Raw genomic sequence first — 23477 nt, 5'->3', positions numbered from 1 at the left:
CCTGGGAAAAAAAAAACCCATGACTTATGTAACTAAAACATTATAGATGCAGCATGATACCAACCAAACCGCACAGATCCATTAAAATCCGGTTCACCTACACCAGATAATTTCAATGAACTATGTTATATAATTCGTATCATGCTAAAACAAGGAATTTTTTTCTGTTAGCACTTGCCCCAGATTATATGAATGTGACATCCTTTGCTTGTTGGAGTAGAAATCAAACATCAGGTAAGGCGTGCGAAAGTAGTTCTGTTGCTCATAATTGAATATATATGCCCCGATGATTTTCTAACATATAAAGTTGGCAATTTGCTGACTTTATACTCCCTGTCCAAGAGCCAAACGTGGGAGGAAACATGCGTGATTAAGCCAATTAAGCTCATGGTTTAGTCTAGCTAGCTAAGTCAAGTAACTTGGCCGATAAGAAATACTGGCAAAATCGAATTTCGTTTAGTGGAGAAGGTATCTGGCTCTGCTTAAGCGTCAGCACTGTCCTCAGCAGACGCAAAATCTTTTAATGGCGCTCTCTAGACTTTGTGTGCAAGTTCCTTCTGTGTATTTTTGAAGTTGTTGCTCAGCTTGGTAAGCAAGAATAGTGACTGCTGATAGATGATAGGAGCAGGAAAAACAAGTGATGATAATGACATCTGAGCATGAATAGCTACATACATGGAAAAGTGCAAATAAGAGTGTCTATTCTATTGTTTTTTTTTTCGGTAAGGAAGTGTCTATTCTATTGTTTTCGACTGGGTTTGAATGTATGTGGGGTTGGGTTGGTCCACCAGCGTACCTCTCCTCTATTTCTAAAACTTTTGCTTTTCAACGAAACTTGCGGGGGAGTTTGCCTTCTCCTTCTCCTTGTAGTTTTGAGTTCGAATCTTGTTGGAAACTCTCCAAATGCAACATACCGATATGAAGGATTGCACTCTTGAGATAGTCCACAGAAATGTATGCGAAAGCAATATAAAATATAGAACACAAAAAATAAAACTTCCCCCCTTAAGTTTGTGAAAAATAACAATTTGTGTGTGCTATAGATGGTAATTTTTCACTTTAACCTGATAGTGAAATTGATTCAACTTTGGAGTAAATGCCAATGTTTGTCATTCTGAACTCAAAATATAAAACAACATCATATTTGGCTCAAATATCAAAATTTTAGCTCGCGTTTCATCTTGTACATGAGGTCCGTGATGGCATTTCACAAGCTCGAGATTTATCTACTAAGCTTGGGCCTTCTCATCATGGGAAAAAAAACTCTATATTACCAATTTGGTGACGATATTGCTAATCTGAAAATTAAGTTAGGTCCATGTTTGATTACATATTATTGTGGCACTATGTGTAACAACAACCACATAAGTTAGGCACTCTCAAGGGAAAGAAATGATAATGACAATAATTTCGCCTTAGCGATCCCACATTTGAATTTATAGGGCTAATGCATAATCCAATATAAGCAATGAATTCGAAACTCATTTCCATTTTTAGAAAGTTAGGTTGCATATACATACTATTTTACACGAGGCAGTATTGCCAGCTCTAGTAGTTGCTTAACTTGCCAAAATTATGTAATGCCTTTAATGTTCAAATTTAAGGGTAAGGCGTGGAATCAAACCTATCCTCCTTCTCCCGCCCTCGTGTGAAATGAGTTTGAAATACGTGTACATAGAGAGCACCGTGCGTATACTTATTATAATTCCACTAGAGACATCTACGTCGTCTATACAAACTCTTGAGTACCAAACAGAAAATGCAGGTCTCAACCACTAACACAACACGTGTCAATCAATTGGAAAAACGTATAGTTTATGAGATAATACGTAGGTAGAAGATATAAGGTAAGCAATGACGATGGAGTGAAAGGAAATTCCTTTTCTTTTCATTGGTTGGTTTAGTTGGCCAAATATTGCGAGCTAATTAATTAATTGAATCGTGAGAATAAATAAATTATATATAATGTGATATAGCTGGGGGAGTCTAGCCGCCGCACTAGCCTCCGCGGTACCTGCCATGTGAGCCAATTCACATTCTCGTTGAGCCCTACTTTTGTTTCGTTCACACGGCGGTTATGTTCGTTAGGTGGACGGTAGAAGGAGCCATCTTTGATGCCTATTTTAATGAACGGCGTCTTAGCAATGTCTAGTCAAAGTTTGACCAAATATAACTTGCTCACTAGTGATAATTATATAATAAAAAAAAGGCTGGGGAAACCGTCCTTCCTTTTTTTTCTTCTTTTTTTTGGTCCAAGGGAAACTGTCCTTGAATAATAGACGAAAAATATTGCGTAAAAGAGAGACCAAAAAAAAGAAATTATTTGGATTACGGGTCTCTATCTCTCTCTTTTATTTGTGTTCACATAACCTCAACGTGTGGCATGACGTCAATTCATAAATTTTGGATTTTTATTTTTTTTTGCCTTTCCCTCTTTTGTGTTTTTTTTTTCACCCTCTTTTACAAAGTATAAAATTCAGGAACTGTACGATTCCACGTTGACTGAGCAGCTTTTAGTCACATGTTGACTAACGAGAACCATTTTTATATGTTTTTTATTTTGTGGTTGCCAAGAATAGAGATATTTTCATGTGAGGGGTGAGTCTGAATTACCAAGAACATGGGGGAGGTTCGGTGGGCCTGCACTTTTAATTGATTAAATCAACTAATTAGTTAGCTTTTAATCTATTAGTTTAAGCTCTGGTTGGAAGAGGAATAATTGATTTCGGAAGTTCGCCGAACCCTTTCCTTGATTATTTTCAATTTTGTCCGGCGACAAATGACGAGATCTGCCCGAAAAGTTCGCTGGTTTCTGATTTAAAAAAAAAAAACAATTACTTAATTAATACGAAGATGATTAACCATAACCTCTAATTAATAAGATCATTTTCCTCAATGTTTCATTGTCATGGTCTGGAAATCGTCGATATCCTCGCATAGAAAACGCCTTTGATATCTGAGAAAAACTGTGAATCTTGCTCTCGTTTATACCCGACACTCGCGGTTAAGTGGGAAATTGCTAAATGCAAGCGATTAAATTGCATCCTCGACCGTAGATATCAGTAGGGTCCATTCGATCTAAGTGCCGAGGCACGGGATCAATCCGTCGATCCTCGGTTTACTACGTTAGCATTCGTTCAGATCTGGTGCGAATTCCTTCTGACCATTTCCGAGGAAGTAAGATTCAATCAAAGAGACCAAAAAGAAAGCAATAACCCCACTCGTTTTTCACTCTCGAATTGGTCTCCTCCGCCGACCAAGAAGCATTCAATTCCAAAACACATGTTGGAGAACAGCTATGGACCGGCAAATCACTCCTCATTAAGTCCCCAATCAAGAGAAGAAATCGTGGTAACTTCTCTTTTTCTTAAAGGCCGAGGAAATTGGAGTAATATCCCTTTTCTTTGATGAGTACCGGGCTACAGACTAGTCGATCACGAGATCGGACTTCATTCCGTCATCTTTGAACCCTACACATACCAAATCATTCCAAAGAATGTAGTCAAGTCTTGAGACAATTTGAACAGCTAAGCTAGTGGGAATCTCCTGTTGCCTTGCTTTTCACTCTTCGAGACGAGACCAACTCAAAAGAGCGCGTCAAAAAGCGAAATCATGAACTCCAGGGAATGCATTTGTAATCCCTATCTGACATGAACAGCAAGCATGAGAAACTAGCTAACAGTCTCCTTGTTTTCTGATCAGATGAACTAGAAGAAACATATGAAACACCTGCATGCACGTGTATATCGCATCTAATCACATCGATGAATAGTCACAGGCACCACATCTGCATGCTCTATAAATCTTCATTCACAGCCAAAGTAGAAAGACAAAAAGTTCAAGATCCATGTGAAGTTCGTGGCACCAACTACGGGATGGGATACTATTTCCTACTCGGTTTCGTTTATGCCAAGCGTTCGAGCTAACCTAGTATTCGCATGTTGATTTTAATACACAAAACCAATGAGTAGCCGCCAGATTCTGATAGTAGTTGTCTTTCCCCCTCAATTCCCTTATCCTAAGCCACCGAGACAACCAGTATAAACCCACAATTTTGCTGATCAATTAACAGAAAAAGATAAAGATTTTGCCCAGTATTGCGACACAGGCAACCAACCCAAATGCTAAAATCCAGAGGATAAAAAAACTCGCGAGCGTCGAGGATTGGACTACAATTCATAGACTTTCGCCTGTAAATGTCGAACGGAATATCCCAACAAAGCAATAGAGTACAAGCGGAACGAAACAGCAGCAGCATAAACGCAGAGCTTACATCAACAAAGGCATTGGTTACTGGTTAGGGTAATTGCTGCTAACTTCACAATGACGAGCACACGATCAAGCTCTTCTTTTGATCGAAACCCGAGATTCATTCCCCGGCATCGACATCGCTCCGGTCGGCGTCCCCGAATTTTTGCTTGAAGGAATCCTGCTTCTGCATCCACATCATATGCCCCTGCGAAAGCCCAAAACCCGGGACTCAAATTTTCAAATTCAAATCGGACGCTTCGCGCCCACGCTGCTTCCAACCGCAATTCAAACACTCAGCGATCCAATCGAGATGACGCGGGCTATGCAGACAAGGCGTTCGTGCAATTTACAGCTTCCGAGGATTGGGCAATTCCATACGAGAGATCATTCAGATTAGCGAAGGAGAGGGAGAGGCACCTGGAGAGCAGCAGCCCAGGCAATGAGGCAGGAGGCGAACCAGAATTTCTTGTCCTTGAGGAGTTGCTTCACTTCCATTTTTTTCTCGATCCTTCAAAACCCTAAACCCATTTCCTCATGCGAATCGATCGAAACTTCGTTTGTCTTCCTTCCCCGTTCCGCCATTTTACGCAATTCAGGCAAACTACTGAGATTTTCTGCGATTTGGGCCCAAAAAAGATTCGAGAACCTAACTGGGTGGGCTTGGGCTGGAAGTTGGAGACCAATAAGTTTGGAAAAGAGACAACGAAGAGGGGGATAATTGCGATATTCCAAAAAAACTAATGGTCAAATGAGTTTTAAAATTTAAAATTTAATTACTTTAATCCTAAATTTTTTTACAATTTTCCATTGTAGCCATTTTTGTTAACTGTGAGAAAAAATTACTGAGTGAATGCCAATTGTCTTATATGGCACCGGCGATATTGCTATACCTTTTCAACCATTGTCGAGACCCTAATGATTAGTGGAGGGAAATAGGTGAAAAGGTAATTCAGAAAAAAAAAAAAGAAGCTAAAATCGTTCACATCAGTAATTTCCAATTAAAATTAGCCGAAATGGTTACATTGAAAAATGGTCAAAAGATTTAGAATTAAATTGATCAGATTGAAAAAAATTTAGACTTGAATTAGTTGCAGTATAATATGTTTAAGAATTTTTGGATAATTTTCCTGATATTATCCCGTTTCAAATTTTCTTATGTATACATTATTTTCGTAACTATAGATACATTTTTAATTCTTATGCATATACATAATTAGATGAAAAGGTTACAATCCGTGGTAAAATAATTCATGATCACACATGTATTGCTAATAAATATTTTTACTATATAGTCTATTTTCACAATATTTATGAAAAAATATTTTTCTACAGATAAAGCTTTCCTGCGTCTAAGTTATAACAACAAAAAATAAAGAAAAGATGGCTAGAATTTGGACTAGAGATTGCTAATAAAAGGTTCCTGCTTCTTACGCACGTATAGATTGCTAGATATGAAAAAAAAAGGATGATTTTTTTCGCAGAGATTGCTAGCGCTATTTATATAAAAACGCTTTCCAATATAACTATATGCTAACAAAGTATTATTTGGAGTGTTATCTCTAAATGGGCCACAGATTGCTAGAATTGGACTCTCCCCCTTTCATGAAAAGTTTTGTGTGCTTTCTCCTTAAAGTAGCAAAATATTTTACGCACCATATTATTGCCGCTCAACCTTCTCATCTCATTTCATTTTTTACTATTTAAGTATGACTCGATGCTTAATTTTAGCATGATAAGATAAACTTATTTTCCATATCAGTTTGTAGGTTGAAGCTTCCGTCGTTCATATAAATTTTAGAGATGGTAATACTTATATAACATTTTATATTACCTTTTAGTATTTTTCTCTTTACATTAGTGAGTTGTCTTGTACTTTGATAATTCAGTTTTTATGCATACCCTTTAAAGCTAATTGTGAGAATTTTTAGAGCCACTGCCAACTGTTTTAAAAACTTAAATTATTAGATGAATGCGTGGTTTCATTTATATAAAGAATATTGTTTTTGGGCCAAAATTTTTCAAACTCCATTTTCATTATATGTTTTATTTGAGCACGAAACGTTTTAATGTATAATGAAAGCATATACAAATGGAGAAATCCCAGAGCATTAGAAAACCTAATGTTCCCGTTGACATGTTTTTCTCATTTCTCTCTCTTCATTGTGTCATTTTTTTTTTTTTTTGCAACTTGTTCTAATTTAAAAAAAAATTATAAGTTGAAGGTACCTATGATTAAAATAATGGGAGATGTAAATATATTTGAGATGTAGAAAATAACATATTATTACTTTTTCCAAAAATACATCTTCAGTGATGAAATGAAATCGAGAAGTATATTTATGTGACATTCTATTTCGATTTTTATGGTATAAAGACTGTCGTAGTGCTTACATCATTTTCGGATGCAATCCTTTGGTAGATCCCATGGTCATAGTTAACTCTCACATTGAGTTCGAGGGTCGTAGGGTGTGCATAAATTGCAGAAACTGAAGTATGAAAACCAAACTTTGGCATGACATTTCCACTCCCAGATCACAAATCATTCTCACCAAGCCTCATTTCTGCAACGTCGAGTTCGAACCCATCTGAAGATATGATCTTGAATGAACTTGCTTCAACATGACTTTTAAGAGCAGCAACATGTATGTCAGCGACAGGTCAAGCCATTGGACAGTGACACACAACAATCTTCATTTTCTAAAGGTCGACAACCTCGACTGTTGACGAAAGAGTGCATGCGACAGAAGTTCATGTGAAGTAATGTCATCGCTGCGGTAACTCTAACCTGCAAGCAAATGCAAAAGAAGAGGAAAAAAACTGTACCTCGATCTGTCCTACCAGAAAGCGAGAACAAAAATCTGTATATAACAGTAACAATTACCGACTCCTCAAAAATATAATGGCACCCGTCATTTCTCGGTTCTATCAATCAAATGCATCACTATAGAAGGAAAAAAAGGGAATTCCCGAAGGGGAACAAGGATTTTCAGGGCGGCAGCTTTCCAGCCAAGTACAGAGAGAGCTTCTCCCTAAGCAAAGAGCCCTCGGTGTTGACAGCCTCACAGATCTGTTGTCGGTAACCAGGATCGTGATCATGGGACAAGGGCATTTCGTCTTGAACCTCGTCTTCCATATCTATAATGATGTTGTGCAGCAAACAGCAAACGAATATGATCCTTGGTAACTTGTTTCGGTCAGGCATCCACAGAACCCCTTCGATTATCTTCCACATGTCCTTTAACCGCACCAATGCCCTCCGAGCCACTAATCTCGTGGCATGATGCCGCTTGTTAAACGCAAGCTGATGATCCGAAAGGCCTTTTCCTTTATAAGGAGTCAGAAGCCAAGGCAGGAGTGGGAAACCCGCATCCCCGACAATGTATTCTCTTATTTCTTCTCCTTCAGGAAGCAGCATTTTCTTGCCATTGAGCCTCTTTCCATCATCAGAGAGCTTAAAGAAACCTGAGCTACTGAGAACAGTAGCATCGCTCAGTTTTCCAGGCCAACCGGTAATTACATCACGGAATCTCAAATCAGCATCCACGACTGCCTGCAAAACCATGCTGCACTTTTTCTCCCGATCAAACCAGACATTGTTAGAAGGGTCCACCATTGGCAAGTTCATGAGGATGTGGGTGGTGTCAATGGCTCCGCAACAATTTGGCAGGCCTCGAATTTTCTCAAACTTTGACTTTATCTGTTCCATTTCTGATTCATCAGAAGGCCAACGGAGATGAGGCAGTGCCTTGTCTTCCATTGCCTCCACGAATCGCCAAGTAATTTGGGAAACCGTCGATTGGTTCATTCCAAAAGATTCACCGATGTTTGATAATGATTTCCCTGAACTAAGCCTCCTAAGAGCAACGGCTACTAGATCATTTAAGGACAGAGGATTTCCACAGAGATCAGTGAAGCTTGAGGGTTTATTCATCATGTCTTCCTTCACAATTGAACAGACATAGTCGAATGTTTTTCTTGATATTCTGAAAAGTGACTTGAATTCCTTTGACTTCCTCAGTTGGGATGGACCTACATATATGTTCAAAGACAATTGCTCATTCTCCAGTACTGTCCATGGTCATGTCAAACTTCAAACAAATAGTTTTTATATTATTTCCTTTCTTTCCAATTATGAGTCAAACGCTCAGAGGACCAATGAATCATCAAATGATACAAAGCATATATTGTCATGTCGAGTTGAGTATCACCTAGAGAGATTATTACGTATGAGGCAGAAACTGTATTCAAGACAGAGATTTGATTTTTTAAGGTTATCAGAATAAATTTAGGCCTCCAAGAGAAATGTGTCCTCTAAAAGTATTATATGCACGTCAATACATATTCAAAATTTGCCATTGTTGAATGAAACATCCATGGTTACCTATGAAAAAACAAAGCACCAAAATCATATGCATAAATGAAAGTATATGACCTGAAAACTAGAAAAACGTCCATTGTTTCTTAACCGCAGATATGTACCAATTCAAAGCTATAAATGAACACCAGAGAAAGAAGAAACTGACTTGGGAACATAAGCAAATTGAAGATATCAACCAAAACAAAAGCAAACTTGAAAATGAAGGATAGGCTAAAAAAGCCAGCCCAAGGCAGTGAGCTCAAGTGTTACCAGATCAATTCATCTATCTCTGCTCTTCAGTAGGATTATCTGCTTTGGGCTTGTTTACTCATCTTTCTAGAGGTAGAAAAAAATCCAAAATATTCTGACTTAAAATAATTTTGTAAGACTTTGTTCTAGCCCCATGGATTATCTAATCTTGACCTGCTCTGGGTTATGTTTATCATTCGGAAGGTTCAAGTCTGACAATAAGCATTCAAGATCAATGTAGATGAATCTCCACTTCTGCTGCACATAGCTCAGTAAGATAACTCTTTTGACATATCCCCCTTCCATCATTTTCTCCGATTGAAATGAAATCTACACTTGAAGACCTACTTCCCCTATTTTGAAGACCTGTTAGTGAAGCTCTTTCCTCATCAGCTCTCTCTCTATCTTTTGTTTGTTTTTTTTTTTTTTTTTTGGCTGAAAATGGTCATTTCTGTTGAATAACAAAAATTGTCCACTTCATATGAGACTCGAGAGCAGCTGAATAAAGAAAATTGATCTAAAGACCATTTCAAGATGATGAAACATCAGGATACAATAGGACTATAAGTTTTATTGAACGTGATAAAACCATCTCTGCCACACAGCAGGCCCTAATCAAAGTCATAATTCATTGTATTACTTTGTTTAATTCATCGTATTACTTTGTTTAGGCGTTACCTAGCTTCTTTGCCTTCCTACTCCTCATTGTGTCTCTATCTAATATTAAAAGGAAAAGAAAAATGACACCACAAGATGGTCATACAGGGCAATGTTTTTGCAACAGAAGCATATAACTTTTGATCCCCATCTAAGGAAACATTTCAAGCGAAGCCCTTCAATAAATATGGCAATAGTAATTGTTTGATACTTGATGTACCCCTCGGGCAGCTGCTCTGTCGATATATCTAGTCCCCAACAACAAAAAAGCAAACATTTCAGCTTCTAACATGTCTTTCCTTGGTAGGCAAAAGGAGAAGCTAAAAACACTGTCAGACTGACCTATTGAGATCCCCCAATAGTTAATCCGCATAAAAGAAGTTGCCATGGCAGATGAGAAAGTTTCACCTAGACATGATGATGTACAATAGACCTCTATATTCCCAGAAAACCCGACTAAAAAGAGAAAACGTAAGTTTGCCACAAGTAGCAATATCAGCACACCAGCTGAGGGTGAAATTGATGCCATTTTAAGCAAAAGTGAGCAACACAATGAAAGAGGAAGAAAGAAAGAGCTCGACACGGAAAAATGACAAAAAATATTTCTACAGCTTGTCAGCCATAGAGAAAAGTATAGTGCAAACTAGTTACATAAATGATGCAGTAGCATAATGAAGCAAGAAAAATATGTGAACTATGAAGTCCACGACTTTTTTCCTTGAGGTGGGGAAGCAATGCAGGTGTCGCCGTGGTTTGTCGTATGATAAACTTAATAGAGTGAAAATCACCAACCTCAAAGTTGAAGTTTTGACCTGTCATGTTTAGATTTTAACAATCGAAAGATCTCAAATACGAGGTCGAGCCGCCGCTTGAAGATCTAGTACGTTCAAACCCAACAACCGTACACCAAAGCAGCTCAAGACAACACGAATCAAGCGACCAAAGCAAGTAAAAACAACCGAGCGGCACATGATTACACGGAATGCATCCCAGAAATCGCAAGCAGAAGCCAGTCACAACAGCAGCGACATAATCGAATCATTCTTCCGCAAGAAAAAACAAACGCCAGCAGATTCACTGCTAACTCTTCGAGACGGAATACAACAGAGAATCCCAAGACCCAACAGCAATGCACGGGATCGAGACGAGCTCGAGGAAGCAAATCAATCAAAGAAGCGCGCTCCAAAAGGAACGACAGCCCCGAAACAGCTACGAAACTCAAACGAGAGAACGTTTACCCGTAATCCGCTTGGAGAAATCATCCCACCAATCCGACGACCGGGGCTGGAGTGGTAAGGAGGCGACCGCGGCGTCCGAGTCAACCTTGTTCTTGCTGCCACTCTCTGCTTTCCTCTTCCGCTTCTTCTTCACCCCTCCTTTAATGGGTCCCATCCGAGGAGCTCAGAGGGGAAGAAAAGAACGATGCCCACGATGCCCGAGTCAAGTTCAAGAAGACCCACGAGCCAAGAACGCGAGAATTCGCGGAAAAGGCGAGGCTTTGGAGCGGAACGAACCAAATTTTGACGGCAAAGAAAGGAGGGAGAAGGAGGGAAGGGAGGGGTGTTGTTGGCGACGAGGGGTATAAAGGAATTGAAAGGAGCAGCGTGGTTTTGTTTGGTTTGTCATGTGTTGAATTCAAAGCATGCAATGATAAAGTGGAGGAGTGGCCATGTCCAACATGGCCGATCAAGAAAAATGGTTTTTGTGCCAAGGGGAAGAAGGGACGGTGCGACGAGGTTTCCAGTGACGTGGGTTTTTTTCTATGGTTTGAGAATGACAAATTTTTGCGTAGCAGGGACAGCAAAGTAGTGAGAGAAAGAGAGAGCGAGGGAGAGAGAGAAAAAAAAAGACAATGCAGAGAATCGACGGCGAAAAAGGAGGCGTTTTTGGCCACGGCCGGATTCCTACATCTTCACGGTTCGAAACAAGTTCTGTGGGTGACCAGAGAATTCAATGGATAGGTTCATCATACAATAACGTCAATGAATCGAGTAAAACTATATTTTCATGAAGGAAATTTACCATTATCGGGAAAATAATTATTTAGATGCTAGGTACTTACCTATTTTCTTTTTACAATGAATAGTAAAATTATTGGTCCGGAAAATATAGGTGAAGGACAGAAGTGATCATTCATGGTAATGATAGTGATAGTTCCTCGTACCGGTAGCAACAAGTTTCAGAAATTTTTAAAGTGCAAAAAAAAAAAGAAAAATTCAAAATATTATCAAGAATTTTGAATTGTTGAAAATTGTGTATGATAAAAGTACATCATTAAAGTGTCTTGTCTACCCTTCAGCTTAAACTCTCGAGTTAAGTTTTTTTATATGTTATCGTAGCTATGTTTTTTTTCAAATTTATGGATCATTCCTAATCTGATTGGACCTTCCAATGCATGTAAAATATTTTGTGTAAGGAAATACTTGTGTAGTTAATTTTTGGTGCTTAGAGAGCTTGAGATTCCAAGTCAAAGCACGATCTTCAAAATTATCGTACATCGTCGGTGGCATATCGTAAGTTACACCTTGTCTCAAACTGAGAGATCAATGTCATGGCTTAAACGGACAAATTGGGCCCACGAATTGCCGTACTTGAAACGCGAAACTGAAGCCCATATAACACCACGCGTGGATTTTGTTTCGCGATACTTCATAAGCATAAGGTCCAAGCCCACTTAGCCAAATGTGGGCCTCTCTAATTGGGCTTGGGCCTACACGACCCACGGCAACGCCCTAATTTTTCTCCCTCAACTCGTTCTAAATTTCAACCGGGCATCTTCCAACTCTTGACACTATAATCTGGAAAATGTTTTTTTTTTTCTCTTATTATTGATGGACAAAAAGATAGCATCATAAACTGGCCGTGCTACAGTAGATTGCGATATCCTCAATTCAAGACGGCGAGCTCGTTCGATCTATGATAGATTTTCCATGTGGCTAGATATTAGTAGATTTTTTAGCCAAAAAAATAGTTAAACGAGAGAATCGAGTAATGAAAAATGCGTAGGCATGTGTTCCGCAACACGTATGAAAGAGGAGGGCGAACCTTGGATTAAAAGTCAAAGTAGATTTACTTTTCACATGTCAGTCTCGTACTTTTTCCACATTTTTTATGCCGAATTTGGACTCCTAGATCCTTGAAAACGGCCTCCATCAACTCGTTTTCCCATCAAGAAAGAAAAAAACTCGACTTTGGTTTGCCCACAGAGAGAATACGTACGCCCAGATTGATGCCGATGATTGATTATGATGCATTGTTTTTGGTTTCCGAGAAGAAGATTTACAATCAAAAGTAGAGTGCAGTGCCGTTCTCGATGGATGCGATTCTTTGAGAAAGCAGGGCTGGAAATGCAAGAACTCATCAAGGCGGCTGTACTTAAGTTCTACAGATGTATATAATTCTTTCCGCGGTATCGCGTTAGCATGCTCGCGTTACTACGGACGAGAGATCTTGAAATTGCATGCTGCTGCACTTTGTGGATGTTTGTCGAATTCTAGATCTTTATACTGCTTTTCTAAACATCCTCTTCAGTCTCTAGCTGGGGGCATGGGCATTGACTCGACATCATCAGCACCCTTTGAGCCGCACATGATCAGCTGCATCAGGACTCCTGCTGATGCCTTCATCCTCCCGCTGGGCCTTTCGTTCTCCAGCGCCAGATTCCTGATATCTGATGGTTTATATTTTGGGTCTCTTATTATCAAGCTTGAACAATCCAAGCTCTCTCCCCCCTCGGTGCTCGAATTCGATGGCGGGGAGGACAGAATCCGAGTCTCCTCCTTGCTCCAGTCCTCGTCGCAGTCGCCCCTCTTCGCTTGCCTAGTTCTCTTGTCGTCGGTCTGCGTCGAGGCGTTTGTCGCTTTATTAGACATTTCTGGGGTCTTGGCCTTGTAGACTCTGTATCCGTGGAGTTCATCTAGGGAGAGTGGTGTGGAGTACAATTGGCTCTTGCTCTTGATCTTGATCATGTCGGAGAGCTTCAGGTCCCCTGCTGGGTCGTTTGTTTCCGAGGGGTGGTTCTTTGATGCCGGCAACGAGATCGCGGCGGAGGGTCGGAAGCTTGGAGATGGTACTTGGAGCAGTAGTGATCCCTTGAGGATGTATTCATGGCCATGGCAGGGGTGTATCAGGTCATCCTCTGTCAAGTCTTGCCACACATACCCACTTTTGTAGGTCCTAAATTTAATAGAGGCAAAGACCAGATCATGAAATGAAAGAAAGATGATCTAACTTGCCGAATCATATAAAACAAGTTTCACAAGAAATTGTTGAACTCAAAAGAACCAATAATAAGAGAACTTTTGCACTCAAAGAATCAAGAAAAAGAGAACTACTTTAGTATTGCAGAGCATTTCTCTCGCCTATTCCATCCCTCTACCTTTCTCACAGCAAAATCATGAAAATACTTTTACTTGAAGTGACTGAGCTATACGACAGTCAGAAAACAAAGGAGACCAAATTGGAGGGGACAGAGAGCGCTTGCTTGTGAGTATTCACATGCCTTTTTGAAGACCAAGAGTACATGCTGGCCACGCCTGGACCTCGCAGACAATTCAATCTGTTGATCACATCTGGAAATTGCAGCAACAGATCACCAGTCACGCGGAAACCATCTCAACCAAAGTCAGCATACATCAAACAGAAAAGAAATTCGTGAAAAATAATCCGTGGAATTTCGTTTACCTCTGAGAAAGAGCCCACCACCAGGTGAAGAAAGTGGGACTTCCATGAAATGGGGATGCTCGAGATGGCCATTTCTCGACAGGTAGTAAACAACCGGGACTTTGCTCTCCATCTTCGCCTGGGGCTCAATCCATTTCCTTGCCCTCTCAGGACTTGTGTCTGTGTCCTGAAACTTCTGGGGCACCCACAGCACATCTGCTTCATTAAACCTTGAACTGACAGACATTTTTTTTTTTTTAATCCTTTCTTTCTTTCTGGAGACCAACGAAAGCAAACTGCAAGGATGCCTCAAAATGATCACAGACCCATCAGAGAAAGCTCTTGACAGAGAGATACGAAAAGGGCTAGTTAACAGGAAAGAGAAGGGCTGATAGACATGGAAATCACAAGGCGAGGACTTTCTTGGAGAAAGAAGCAAGAGAGGGAACAATGGAGAAGCAAGAGAGGGGCTTTGTACATATATAGTGGGGGACAAGTGCTTGGGGAATGTGACTTTCAGAGGTCAGCTCTAGGCATGCGAATTTGTTTCATCTAAAACTTAAGGCTAACCAGAAATAGTCAGTATTAGTTTCTTTGCTTAATTCGGGAAATCGAATTTTCAAAGCCAAAATCTCATGTCTATACTCTTGCTAAAACAGACTAAGAGGGTCAGCTACCCAACCAGTCTTCATAATTAAATGCCATGGTCGTATAGGTACCATCTCATCGTGGAATGATTAGATAATTTATGGATAGAGCCAAAGAATTGGGAGCTGAAAATTCTACCCAGATGTGATGATGACTTTGACATGTGATTGACTTAAGCAGAGTAACGTGTGCAAATCATCCAGGTTTTTTTCTCCATTAATGCTGTAGATGCTTTAGCGACAGCGAGCGTTCAATGTCATGTTACAGCCTTTTCTTTTAGTTGCAAATAATAGGCTTTTTATACAGGCAAAGGTTAGCTCAACCACAGAGTACTAACATGTACTTAAAACCCAGAACAGTGGCTTTTTTAAAACCCAGAAGCTCCTTCCAAGGTAGGATTTCAGGTCACGCAGTTTTCAGTTAAAAAATTATCAGCGAAATCCATTACAGCGGTTGCTCCTAATTTCATTTTGATCCTTTGTAAAGCCGAATGACCTAAGGAGGTGATATCCACGTCATCTCTCTCGTTCGAACATCGGCCAGATCTATGCACCAAAAGAAGAGTCTTGCTATACAATCCACAACGCGAGAAGAACAGTAGCGACTTGATCAGCACCCGAGGATGGCCGATATGAAATCGCCTGGTTGTTTCTAGGGAAAAGAAAAAGGTTGGATTTGGGCAAATGATTTGAGCATTCTTCTAATCACTGATTTGCCTACGATAATACCCCCAAAAACCAGCATGTCTGCCAACCTTATGTGACCCAAGCTTTTTTGTCAGCTCTTCATCGAGTGTCCCTAGCCGTTAAATAAAAGGCAAAACAAAAAACATTGCCAAAATATTCGTATGAAGGTCCAACTGCAGACATCGTGTTTCCGTCCCTTCCCAAAAAAAAAAAGAAAAGATTATAGATCATATAGTTTAACGCTAGGAGTTCACGAGACCAGATCGATCAGACTGTGGACAAGAATGCCAATCTTCCAAAAATGTGAAGTCTCGTGAAAACAATGGCACTCAGAATCAGGGAAGCTGCCTTTGCTGGTTTCCCAAAATCCAAACGTATAAAAATATTCAAAGCCAAGGAAGGGTATACAGAATCCTACAAGGCTACATGCGTCCGATTGTGCAATTAAAATAAGGACAAAAAGAAAGGAAAAAGAAAATTAGATGGTGTTGAAGTTCACGTCCTAGCCTTGAAGGGTCTATTTCTGCCCCACATCCCAAGCATGCTCGTGCACTTAACTACGCAACCGCAGCACATAAATACTAATATTAGGAAGAGAGGTACAATGGTTGCAGGTTGCTGTACCGACAATTCGGTGAATGACCCTACAAATGTTGTACCAAGAAGCCAACCACATAATAAAAAAATGAAAAAACACTCAAACAATGACAACTAAAGAGAGCTGATTAGCCAGGAAGGTGGCAAGAACGTTTATTTTGCAAGCAAAGACAAGTTTTGAGATGACCAAAAGACGTCCAAACAGATTCATGGAGTGGAGTTCCTGCTTGCTTCCACGTGATCACATCAAGTTCACATCATAAAAATGTTGGCCATCCTTACCTCCTACTTCAACAAATTCTTCGAGTCTTCGCGATGCAACTCCGTACGCGGGTATTGCTCTTGTTTATCCTAATCCATCAGATTTCAATGTATTCGAACTACCCCCATCTTTTTTCCCCCCCTGGAGTCAATGCGAGAGATATGGAATCACTGTTCCCACCTGGAAGAGGTCGATCATCTTTCTATGAGCCAGAAACATTACAATGTTATTGTTGAGATGGAAAAAGGCCAAACGTCATTACAGAGAGAAGTTAAACATATATCTCCAAGAAGCACATCGCAGCAGTAGCTTCCAACCGTCGGCCAAAACAAAATATCATATCTGTCGGAGGTCAGAATGCCTCAATGAAACGGCATCACAAAGTCTATCCAATAACAGTAGCTCCTCATCCACTGTGACCTATCTAGCAGAATAGGGACTAGAAATGATATTATCTCCCTCTGGTCTAATTTTACACTACTTGCTTGACCTGAAACGCCAACTTGACATACACATGCACGACAGCATTCCTCTTAGCAGTTGATTTCCACACGGCAGTTCACTGACCATTTTCAAAATGCTCTCTCTGAGGATGAACTCTTTCTAGCACCTAAAGGAGACTAAAGAACAAGCGAGCAAAATTTTGCAACCTCTTGATTGGAAGCTTATTAAGTTGTTTCTGGATTTGTCGAAGCATCAGCTGGCTTCTTAGAACAAGCAGAAGATATATGGCCCTTCTCGCCACATATATAGCAGGTTCTTCTCTTCATCTTGCCAGTGCTGACAGTCGATCCAGTAGTAGCATTATCAACTGTGGTATTAGTGCTATCGACTGTGGTATTTGCATTATCAATTGTGGTATTTGCAGCCATGGTTCTTGCACTGCTTTTGACACCTTCCTTAGGGATTGCACTCATTATTTTAACAGGCCTACCACACAAAACCTGCTGATTCAACTTAATGGCCATCCCCATTGAAAGGCTATCGGAAAAATCCACATGGGCATAGCCCCGGAACTCTCCTGTTTCCTTGTCCATACCGAAACGTATGGATGATATGCTGCAACCTGAGAAGAATGTCCTCACATTGTCCTCGGTTATATCCCATGACAAATTCCCAATGTAGATCCTGTTGTAGCCTTCCACGATCGGTGGGGCAAACTCAGATGTTTTAGTGGCTCGAGTTGCCTTGTAGGGCTGGATTTTGAGAAAGAGTCCGCCCCTGACAAATAAAAAAAAAGGGTTTAATGAGCACGGTGCATTTGATTGGACGTACTACTTGAGAAAATAGATACCGCTGCTTCCTAACACACTCACATGTCGGAACCATCAAGAGCCAAAGCTCGCTTAGCTGCAGCCTCTGTCTGCAAAACAAATTAATAGATAATTCAAATTAGTTGTTACACTGGACCCATTGTTTCTAGTTATAATATCATAGAAAACGCCGGAGACATGATAATATGTTTCAGTTTTGGTGATTCACAGTCTTCTGTTAGACAAATAACTCGGGCAATTGGAGTGAAACTAAGTAAACAATTTAGGGTATAAATATCGTAAGCCAAAGTCACATAATCATGACAGCTGCCAACTGGGATAATTACAACTTATTGGACCTGTTTCGGAAGACAAGAACCTTCTGAAGAAAGCTCTTTTTTATGCTAATCAGTATGATCACAACTCATGACAGAGTGTATATTAATATCCAGCTAAAGATTCCCTAAGACTACCTAACATACAATCCTTTGGCAGGCACATTGGGAAGTTAAAGTCTGATTACTTTGGACTTCAAAGGGGATGTACAAAGGAAATCTAACCAATGTAATGTCTGCAAATATACTAATTTTTCCTCCTGTATTCCTTAAAATATCAAGAAAATACCAGCATGTCCTCATTTCATCCAATTCACCAGAAAATTATGGAAGCATTGACGGGCAATGCACATTATCTCTGTCTTTAAGGAAGCTCCAGTGCTCTATGATAAATGAAAAGAGGAAACACACTGGGAAAGGAGAAGGGAGCTTGTAGCACTTGAAGTACACATAACTGAAACTTTGATGTCAAAGGTAGTATCAAGTATATGCCCTTTTTCACTGCATAACATTAGCTTCACAGATCCTTCTATATGATCTAGTTGCTAAACCCATCCCACATCGATTATGCACTAGATTAAATCCAGAAACAGGACTCTGAAGCAACAGTCTTAACTAAAACATTTCAAAGAAGCTATCAGAATTAATGCGATAAAACAATTAAAGGAGAAAAAGGCACAAGCACCTTAAAGTTTAACATCATGAAAGGTCATCTAATGACTAACCTTGAAACTAATGATGGCAATTCCTCTAAACTTTCCGCTCTCAGGAAAGGTCATACAATCAATTTCTGTTATGGTGCCACAACTTTCCAAGTAGCTTCTTATATCATCTTCTGAGGAGTAGTAGGGGATACCTCCAACATAAACTTTCCGAGCAACATCTCCACTCTCTTGGCTGCAAATTTGTGGAAGAAATGGAGAGCTTGAGTTAAAATGGATGGAAAATTAGGCAGGTAACTTGTGTTCAGAACCAGAAATCAGATGCTTAAAGCATAAGGGTTCAGCTCTCTCCAACACTGAGCCATTATTAGTTGAATGCAAAAACAAGCATAGAAATACACCAGACATCGGGCCACAAAAGAAACATGGAAATGCATAGTTCAGATATTCATATTCTTGACACTGATATGAGGAAGCTAGAAGTTTTAAAGACAACAAAAATCTTGAACTGACCAGGCAGAGCAAATTAAAGATCGGCCAAAAGTGAACTAATGGTAATTCATTCTGAACAGCAACTTTGTACCTTTCGTACGACACAAACTCTGAATTAATTTCAAAGAAGAATATACTAAGATTACTGTTAGAAAACACTGATTTTCAGGACCAGAGATAGCAAACATATATTCTGGCTGAAAGCCTCATTGATATTTAGACCGTGATCATTCACTATCTTTCCGCTCATTGATGTTGTGACCCCCAAGTTCCATGCCTCGTTGAAGTACATCCAAAATGCTAAAAGCTGCCTAGGATGACACTATTCGCAAAGGACATTCCAAGCGATATTCACTCGACCATGGAATGGTAGATAATCATAAGTCCAAGAAAGTCCGCAGAAAATTATTAAACTATAAACCAATTGACGAACATCTTAACTGCGATTCCTGCTTCTAAATAACCAAGGTAGTGTGATACAACTCGAGTAGCAGAATTCATTCAGACTTTCAGAGCAAATGAAAAGAACAGATTTTCATAATATGTACCTGTTGGCCTCTGCCACGACATGTTCAACCACAGCCTTGTCCTCTTTAATCTCGTCCTCAACCTTCTCCTTCTTCTTAGCCCCTTTACTCTTCTTCTTCTTCTTCTTCTTCTTCTTCTTGTTTTGCTTCTTCTTCGCCTCTTTAACGCTCACCTCACCACCCTCCTCACCACACGAGCTTCCATTCTCAGTCCCCTCATCTCTCTTCCTTTCCTTTTTCTTCTTCTTCTTGGCCTCTTTCAGAGGCAATAATTCACCAACACCCTCCTCAGCACCCGAGCTCCCATTCTCAGTCCCCTCATCTCTCTTCTTTTCCTTCTTCTTCTTCTTCGCCTCTTTCACGCTCACGCCAGCCCCACCCTCCTCCTCAAAACTTAAGCCTCCATTCTCAGTCCCCTCACCTATCTTCCTCTTCTTCTTTCTCTTCCCCGCCTCCCCCTCATCGCCACCATTGCCCACTTCCTCAAATGAGCCCTCCTCCCTCCTCTCTCCAACACCCTCGTCTTCTTTCCCGCCATTATCGGCCCCGCCTCCCAAAGACCGAGTCTTTCTGCGTTTCTCTCGCTTGGACAACCTGGGTCTCGGGGTTGCCGAGCCCAGGAGATGTTTCAGGGACGGCGGCTGCGAATCTTGGTCGGGATTGGTGGGTTTCGCGTGATCAAGGTCGGAGCTTGGTTCGTTTTTCGCTAGGGATTCGGCTAGAGCCGCCCGCAGCTTCTGCTTCAGCTTCTGGTTGGAGAGCACCATGTCCACCTGCTACGGAAAAAAGAAATGCAGACGACGATGGCGTGAGGGGGCGATTGAAGAGGGGTTTCGGGAGAAGGGGTTTTAGGGAGAGAAACGGCACAGCGTTTCGGCACTTTTTCTCTCTTTTATTTTCCCTTTTCCTCTATTTTTGGTTTAGGTAGAATATCATACAAAATATAGTTAGATTATGTAACGGGAAAATACCACCAAAAACCTCAAATTTTATCCAAATGACAAATTTATCCATTTTTTTTTTGTGACATGAAAAATCCTAAACTTCTCTAACTGTGACATAATTACTCCACCAAAGGCATTTTCATTTTTTTTTTTTGTTTTTTCTTTTTCTTCTTCTCTCTTCTTTCTGCCAACCATGGTGGAGAGAAGCCGGAGTCCGGTGAGGGCCGCCCGATGCCAGCAAGGGCCTGGCGTGGGCACCCCCTTGCCGGAGTCAGGCAAGGGCTACCCTTGCCTGACTCTAGGGAAACCATGGCCAGCAGAGGGAAGAAGAAGAAGAAGAAGAAGAAAAGAAAAGAATTTTTTTTAAAGTAAAAGACGAAAATGCCATATAGTTTATGGTAAATGTGTCATATAGATATAAGTTCAGAATTTTTTGTGTCAAATTGAGATTTTTAATGTCATAAAAAATATGGGGTAAATTTATCACTTTAGATAAAATTTGGGGTTTTTGATGGCTTCTTTTCTTGTGTAACCGTAAATGCTGACGATGGCAACATTTTAAATCTTATTATTTGCCCAATTTGACTTTTAGTCAACGTGAAACAATGAAAATATTTGAAAATGAATAGTATAAATTTTTGAAATACTTTTTGGATCTAACTCTAGTTTGTTTTGCCAAAAAAATAATAATTTATCTTAAAATTAATTATTTGTATTACTTGATATATTTAATTTATAAAAAAGTATTTTCATTATCGATAAAAATTTATATTTAAATATTTTCATGAATTATAAAAATATATTCTATTTAATTTTTCAAATATATTCATTTTATGTAAAACATTTAATAAAAAAAAAAAAAACTCGCGGCATTCTCAGCTTCAGTAAAGAAATTTTCTAAAATATCATAACAAATGGCCTCGGAAAAATATAATTAATCATGTGGAAAATGAAGGTAGTATCCTATCCTCGGCCCAACACCTGCGACCCACGTGCGAAAAGCCTTGAATAACAGAATTATCCATTTGACAAGAGAAAAAAATGAAGTTTCCACACCACCACAGGCTCCTAAACGTACATCCATCATCCAAAGTAGTAGAGCCTGCACGATCAACCAGCATCTCTAGACAGAGCTACCGCGTCCATGGCGGTTTCTTCACTCTCGCTGAGTTTGGTCCCAAGAACCTTCAAAGACAAGGTCCGTCGGTCACCATTCTCTGTTCTTGAATTCTGAATATGAACTCACCGTTTGTGTCCACTATGCTTTTGCAGCTGAACGAGCCTCGTTGGAGCGAGTCGCCTCGAGCCAGCGAGCTTCCTCTTCATCACGCCATCGCATGCTCGTGCGATCGCACCACAGGCTTCGATGAAGAAAGTAAGTCATTGACCCCGAGAATGCTTTTGTCATCCTAAGATGGATTCTTGAGAAATTAAGGGATGGAAAATTCGGCTAAGTTTCAGGCAACTGCAAGAGAAGGCCTTTGCTCTTGGGCGTTGTTGGGTCGTTGACAGCGAGTTTATTGCCTGCCAGTTCTCTTCTAGCTCAAGGTGTGGTAATGCGTGGTGCTCAGTCTCTCGATTCTAAAGTTCTAAGCTTTTCAGAAGATGAAGATTATGTGATACTAGAAAGAAGAGCATGTCAAAATTCCTTTTCTTGATTCTGGTGCAGAAATGCCAGCAAATTATCGGGCTTTTGTTGACCTTTCGGATGGGTATTCGTATTATTATCCCTCGGATTGGAGGGTATGCTCCAAGATCTCAAGTTATATTGCAATCGCAAGAAGCACTTGTTCATTTTGTAGATTCAACCTGATATGATATTTGAGATGATTCGAAAGAGTTTTCTCATTGGGACTTCCTTTTGATATTTCAAATTAGGAATTCGATTTCCGGGGGCATGATTCTGCGTTCAAAGATCGGTATCTGCAGCTGCAGAATGTGAGAGTCAGATTCATACCGACAGACAAGAAAGACATCCATGACATGGGTCCGATGGACGAGGCACGATCATATGCAACTCTTCTTTGACATTTCTCATTGAATCTTCACAATCTGTTTATCTACCATTTCCTTTGTTGTGGCAGGTTGTCTCTAACTTGGTGAAGAATATATACGCTACACCAAATCAGATAGCTAACATTTTTGACACGCAGGAGGTAATTTGCACCTAGTGATGCTATATTTCTCTACTCTTCATGAAATCTGAAGTTCCCTTTCAGATGTTCTTTACTGTCAATCAGACCGATTCATTACTCTTGCGTTGATTAATTGCAGAGAACTGTTGATGGGAGGGACTATTACACATTTGAATACGAGCTCAGATCTCCAAATTTCGCCAGTTGCTCTTTTGCAACCATTGCAGTTGCGAACGGTAAGCTTACTGCCGAAACATGTAATCGTGAAAGCCAATGCAAATTTGTCTGAATTACGTCGTTCATTTCTGAGCAGGGAGATTTTACACGCTGACCGTCGCAGCAAATGAGAGAAGGTGGAGAAGAGTAAGGAACAAGCTTAAAGTAGTCGCAGACTCTTTTAAAGTGCTCGATATCTGAGTCGTTTGTGGATGAAGCGTGCATTTCACACGCCATCCTAGAGTTGCGATGTATTTTTTCCTTGTTTATAAATGTGATGCTTTGTCCCTGAGATCGAGATTTTTCCCTATGTTTCGATTCCAATTCTTTCATCCCATTCCTATCAAAGAGCTGAACTCTGTCGTCTATAGCCTCTGAAAAAATACACATAATTTCTTGGTAAAACAGTATCATAGTTTTGTTTAAACACCAGTGTTCTAATTGGGAAAAAATATGGAGATGAGGGCATGACTAAACTGAGTCTGTTCCACTCATAGACACAAACCAATCAAAGATCCAAAGAATATGCATCTATCCTGGACAA

General features: G+C 40.1%; 5 protein-coding genes across 6 annotated transcripts; 1 reads left to right on the top strand and 4 right to left on the bottom strand.

Moving 5' to 3' along the window:
- Positions 1 to 4107: 4107 nt before the first annotated feature.
- Positions 4108 to 4761, bottom strand: LOC104454273 (the record flags this gene model as incomplete). Its single annotated transcript, XM_039316728.1, has 2 exons — positions 4108 to 4456; positions 4669 to 4761. Coding segments are annotated over 2 exons (180 nt in total), but the record flags the coding sequence as incomplete, so codon positions are not given.
- A 2298-nt stretch (positions 4762 to 7059) lies between these two features.
- Positions 7060 to 11336, bottom strand: LOC104454272 (protein ALP1-like). The gene is made up of 2 exons (XM_010069072.3): positions 10753 to 11336; positions 7060 to 8280 (listed from the first exon to the last, which is right to left on the bottom strand). Exons 1-2 carry the CDS (start codon positions 10904 to 10906, stop codon positions 7238 to 7240), a joined length of 1197 nt encoding a protein of 398 aa, XP_010067374.1. The 5' UTR covers positions 10907 to 11336; the 3' UTR covers positions 7060 to 7237.
- A 1404-nt stretch (positions 11337 to 12740) lies between these two features.
- Positions 12741 to 14722, bottom strand: LOC104454271 (protein UPSTREAM OF FLC). The gene is made up of 3 exons (XM_010069071.3): positions 14198 to 14722; positions 14016 to 14085; positions 12741 to 13690 (listed from the first exon to the last, which is right to left on the bottom strand). The coding sequence occupies exons 1-3, from the start codon at positions 14421 to 14423 to the stop codon at positions 13042 to 13044; spliced, it is 945 nt and encodes a 314-aa protein (XP_010067373.2). The 5' UTR covers positions 14424 to 14722; the 3' UTR covers positions 12741 to 13041.
- A 1341-nt stretch (positions 14723 to 16063) lies between these two features.
- LOC104454270 (protein gar2) lies at positions 16064 to 20511 on the bottom strand. Its single transcript, XM_010069070.3, has 4 exons — positions 19660 to 20511; positions 18683 to 18854; positions 17686 to 17732; positions 16064 to 17590 (listed from the first exon to the last, which is right to left on the bottom strand). Exons 1-4 carry the CDS (start codon positions 20403 to 20405, stop codon positions 17038 to 17040), a joined length of 1518 nt encoding a protein of 505 aa, XP_010067372.2. The 5' UTR covers positions 20406 to 20511; the 3' UTR covers positions 16064 to 17037.
- Positions 20512 to 21623: 1112 nt separating this feature from the next.
- Positions 21624 to 23243, top strand: LOC104454269 (photosynthetic NDH subunit of lumenal location 1, chloroplastic). Of its 2 annotated transcripts, none has more exons than XM_010069069.3 (8): positions 21624 to 21780; positions 21855 to 21957; positions 22044 to 22130; positions 22252 to 22325; positions 22461 to 22583; positions 22667 to 22738; positions 22857 to 22953; positions 23031 to 23243. In XM_010069069.3, exons 1-8 carry the CDS (start codon positions 21727 to 21729, stop codon positions 23132 to 23134), a joined length of 714 nt encoding a protein of 237 aa, XP_010067371.2. In that variant the 5' UTR covers positions 21624 to 21726; the 3' UTR covers positions 23135 to 23243. The 2 variants fall into 2 exon arrangements, with proteins under 2 accessions (XP_010067371.2, XP_039174102.1); XM_039318168.1 differs by having other exon boundaries at positions 22038 to 22130.
- Positions 23244 to 23477: the final 234 nt, after the last annotated feature.

Source organism: Eucalyptus grandis, chromosome 7, assembly GCF_016545825.1.
Source record: "Eucalyptus grandis isolate ANBG69807.140 chromosome 7, ASM1654582v1, whole genome shotgun sequence".
Lineage (NCBI taxonomy): Eukaryota > Viridiplantae > Streptophyta > Magnoliopsida > Myrtales > Myrtaceae > Eucalyptus > Eucalyptus grandis.
The sequence above is the reverse complement of the archived record's forward strand: the minus strand, read 5'-3'. Positions and strand labels throughout refer to the sequence as shown.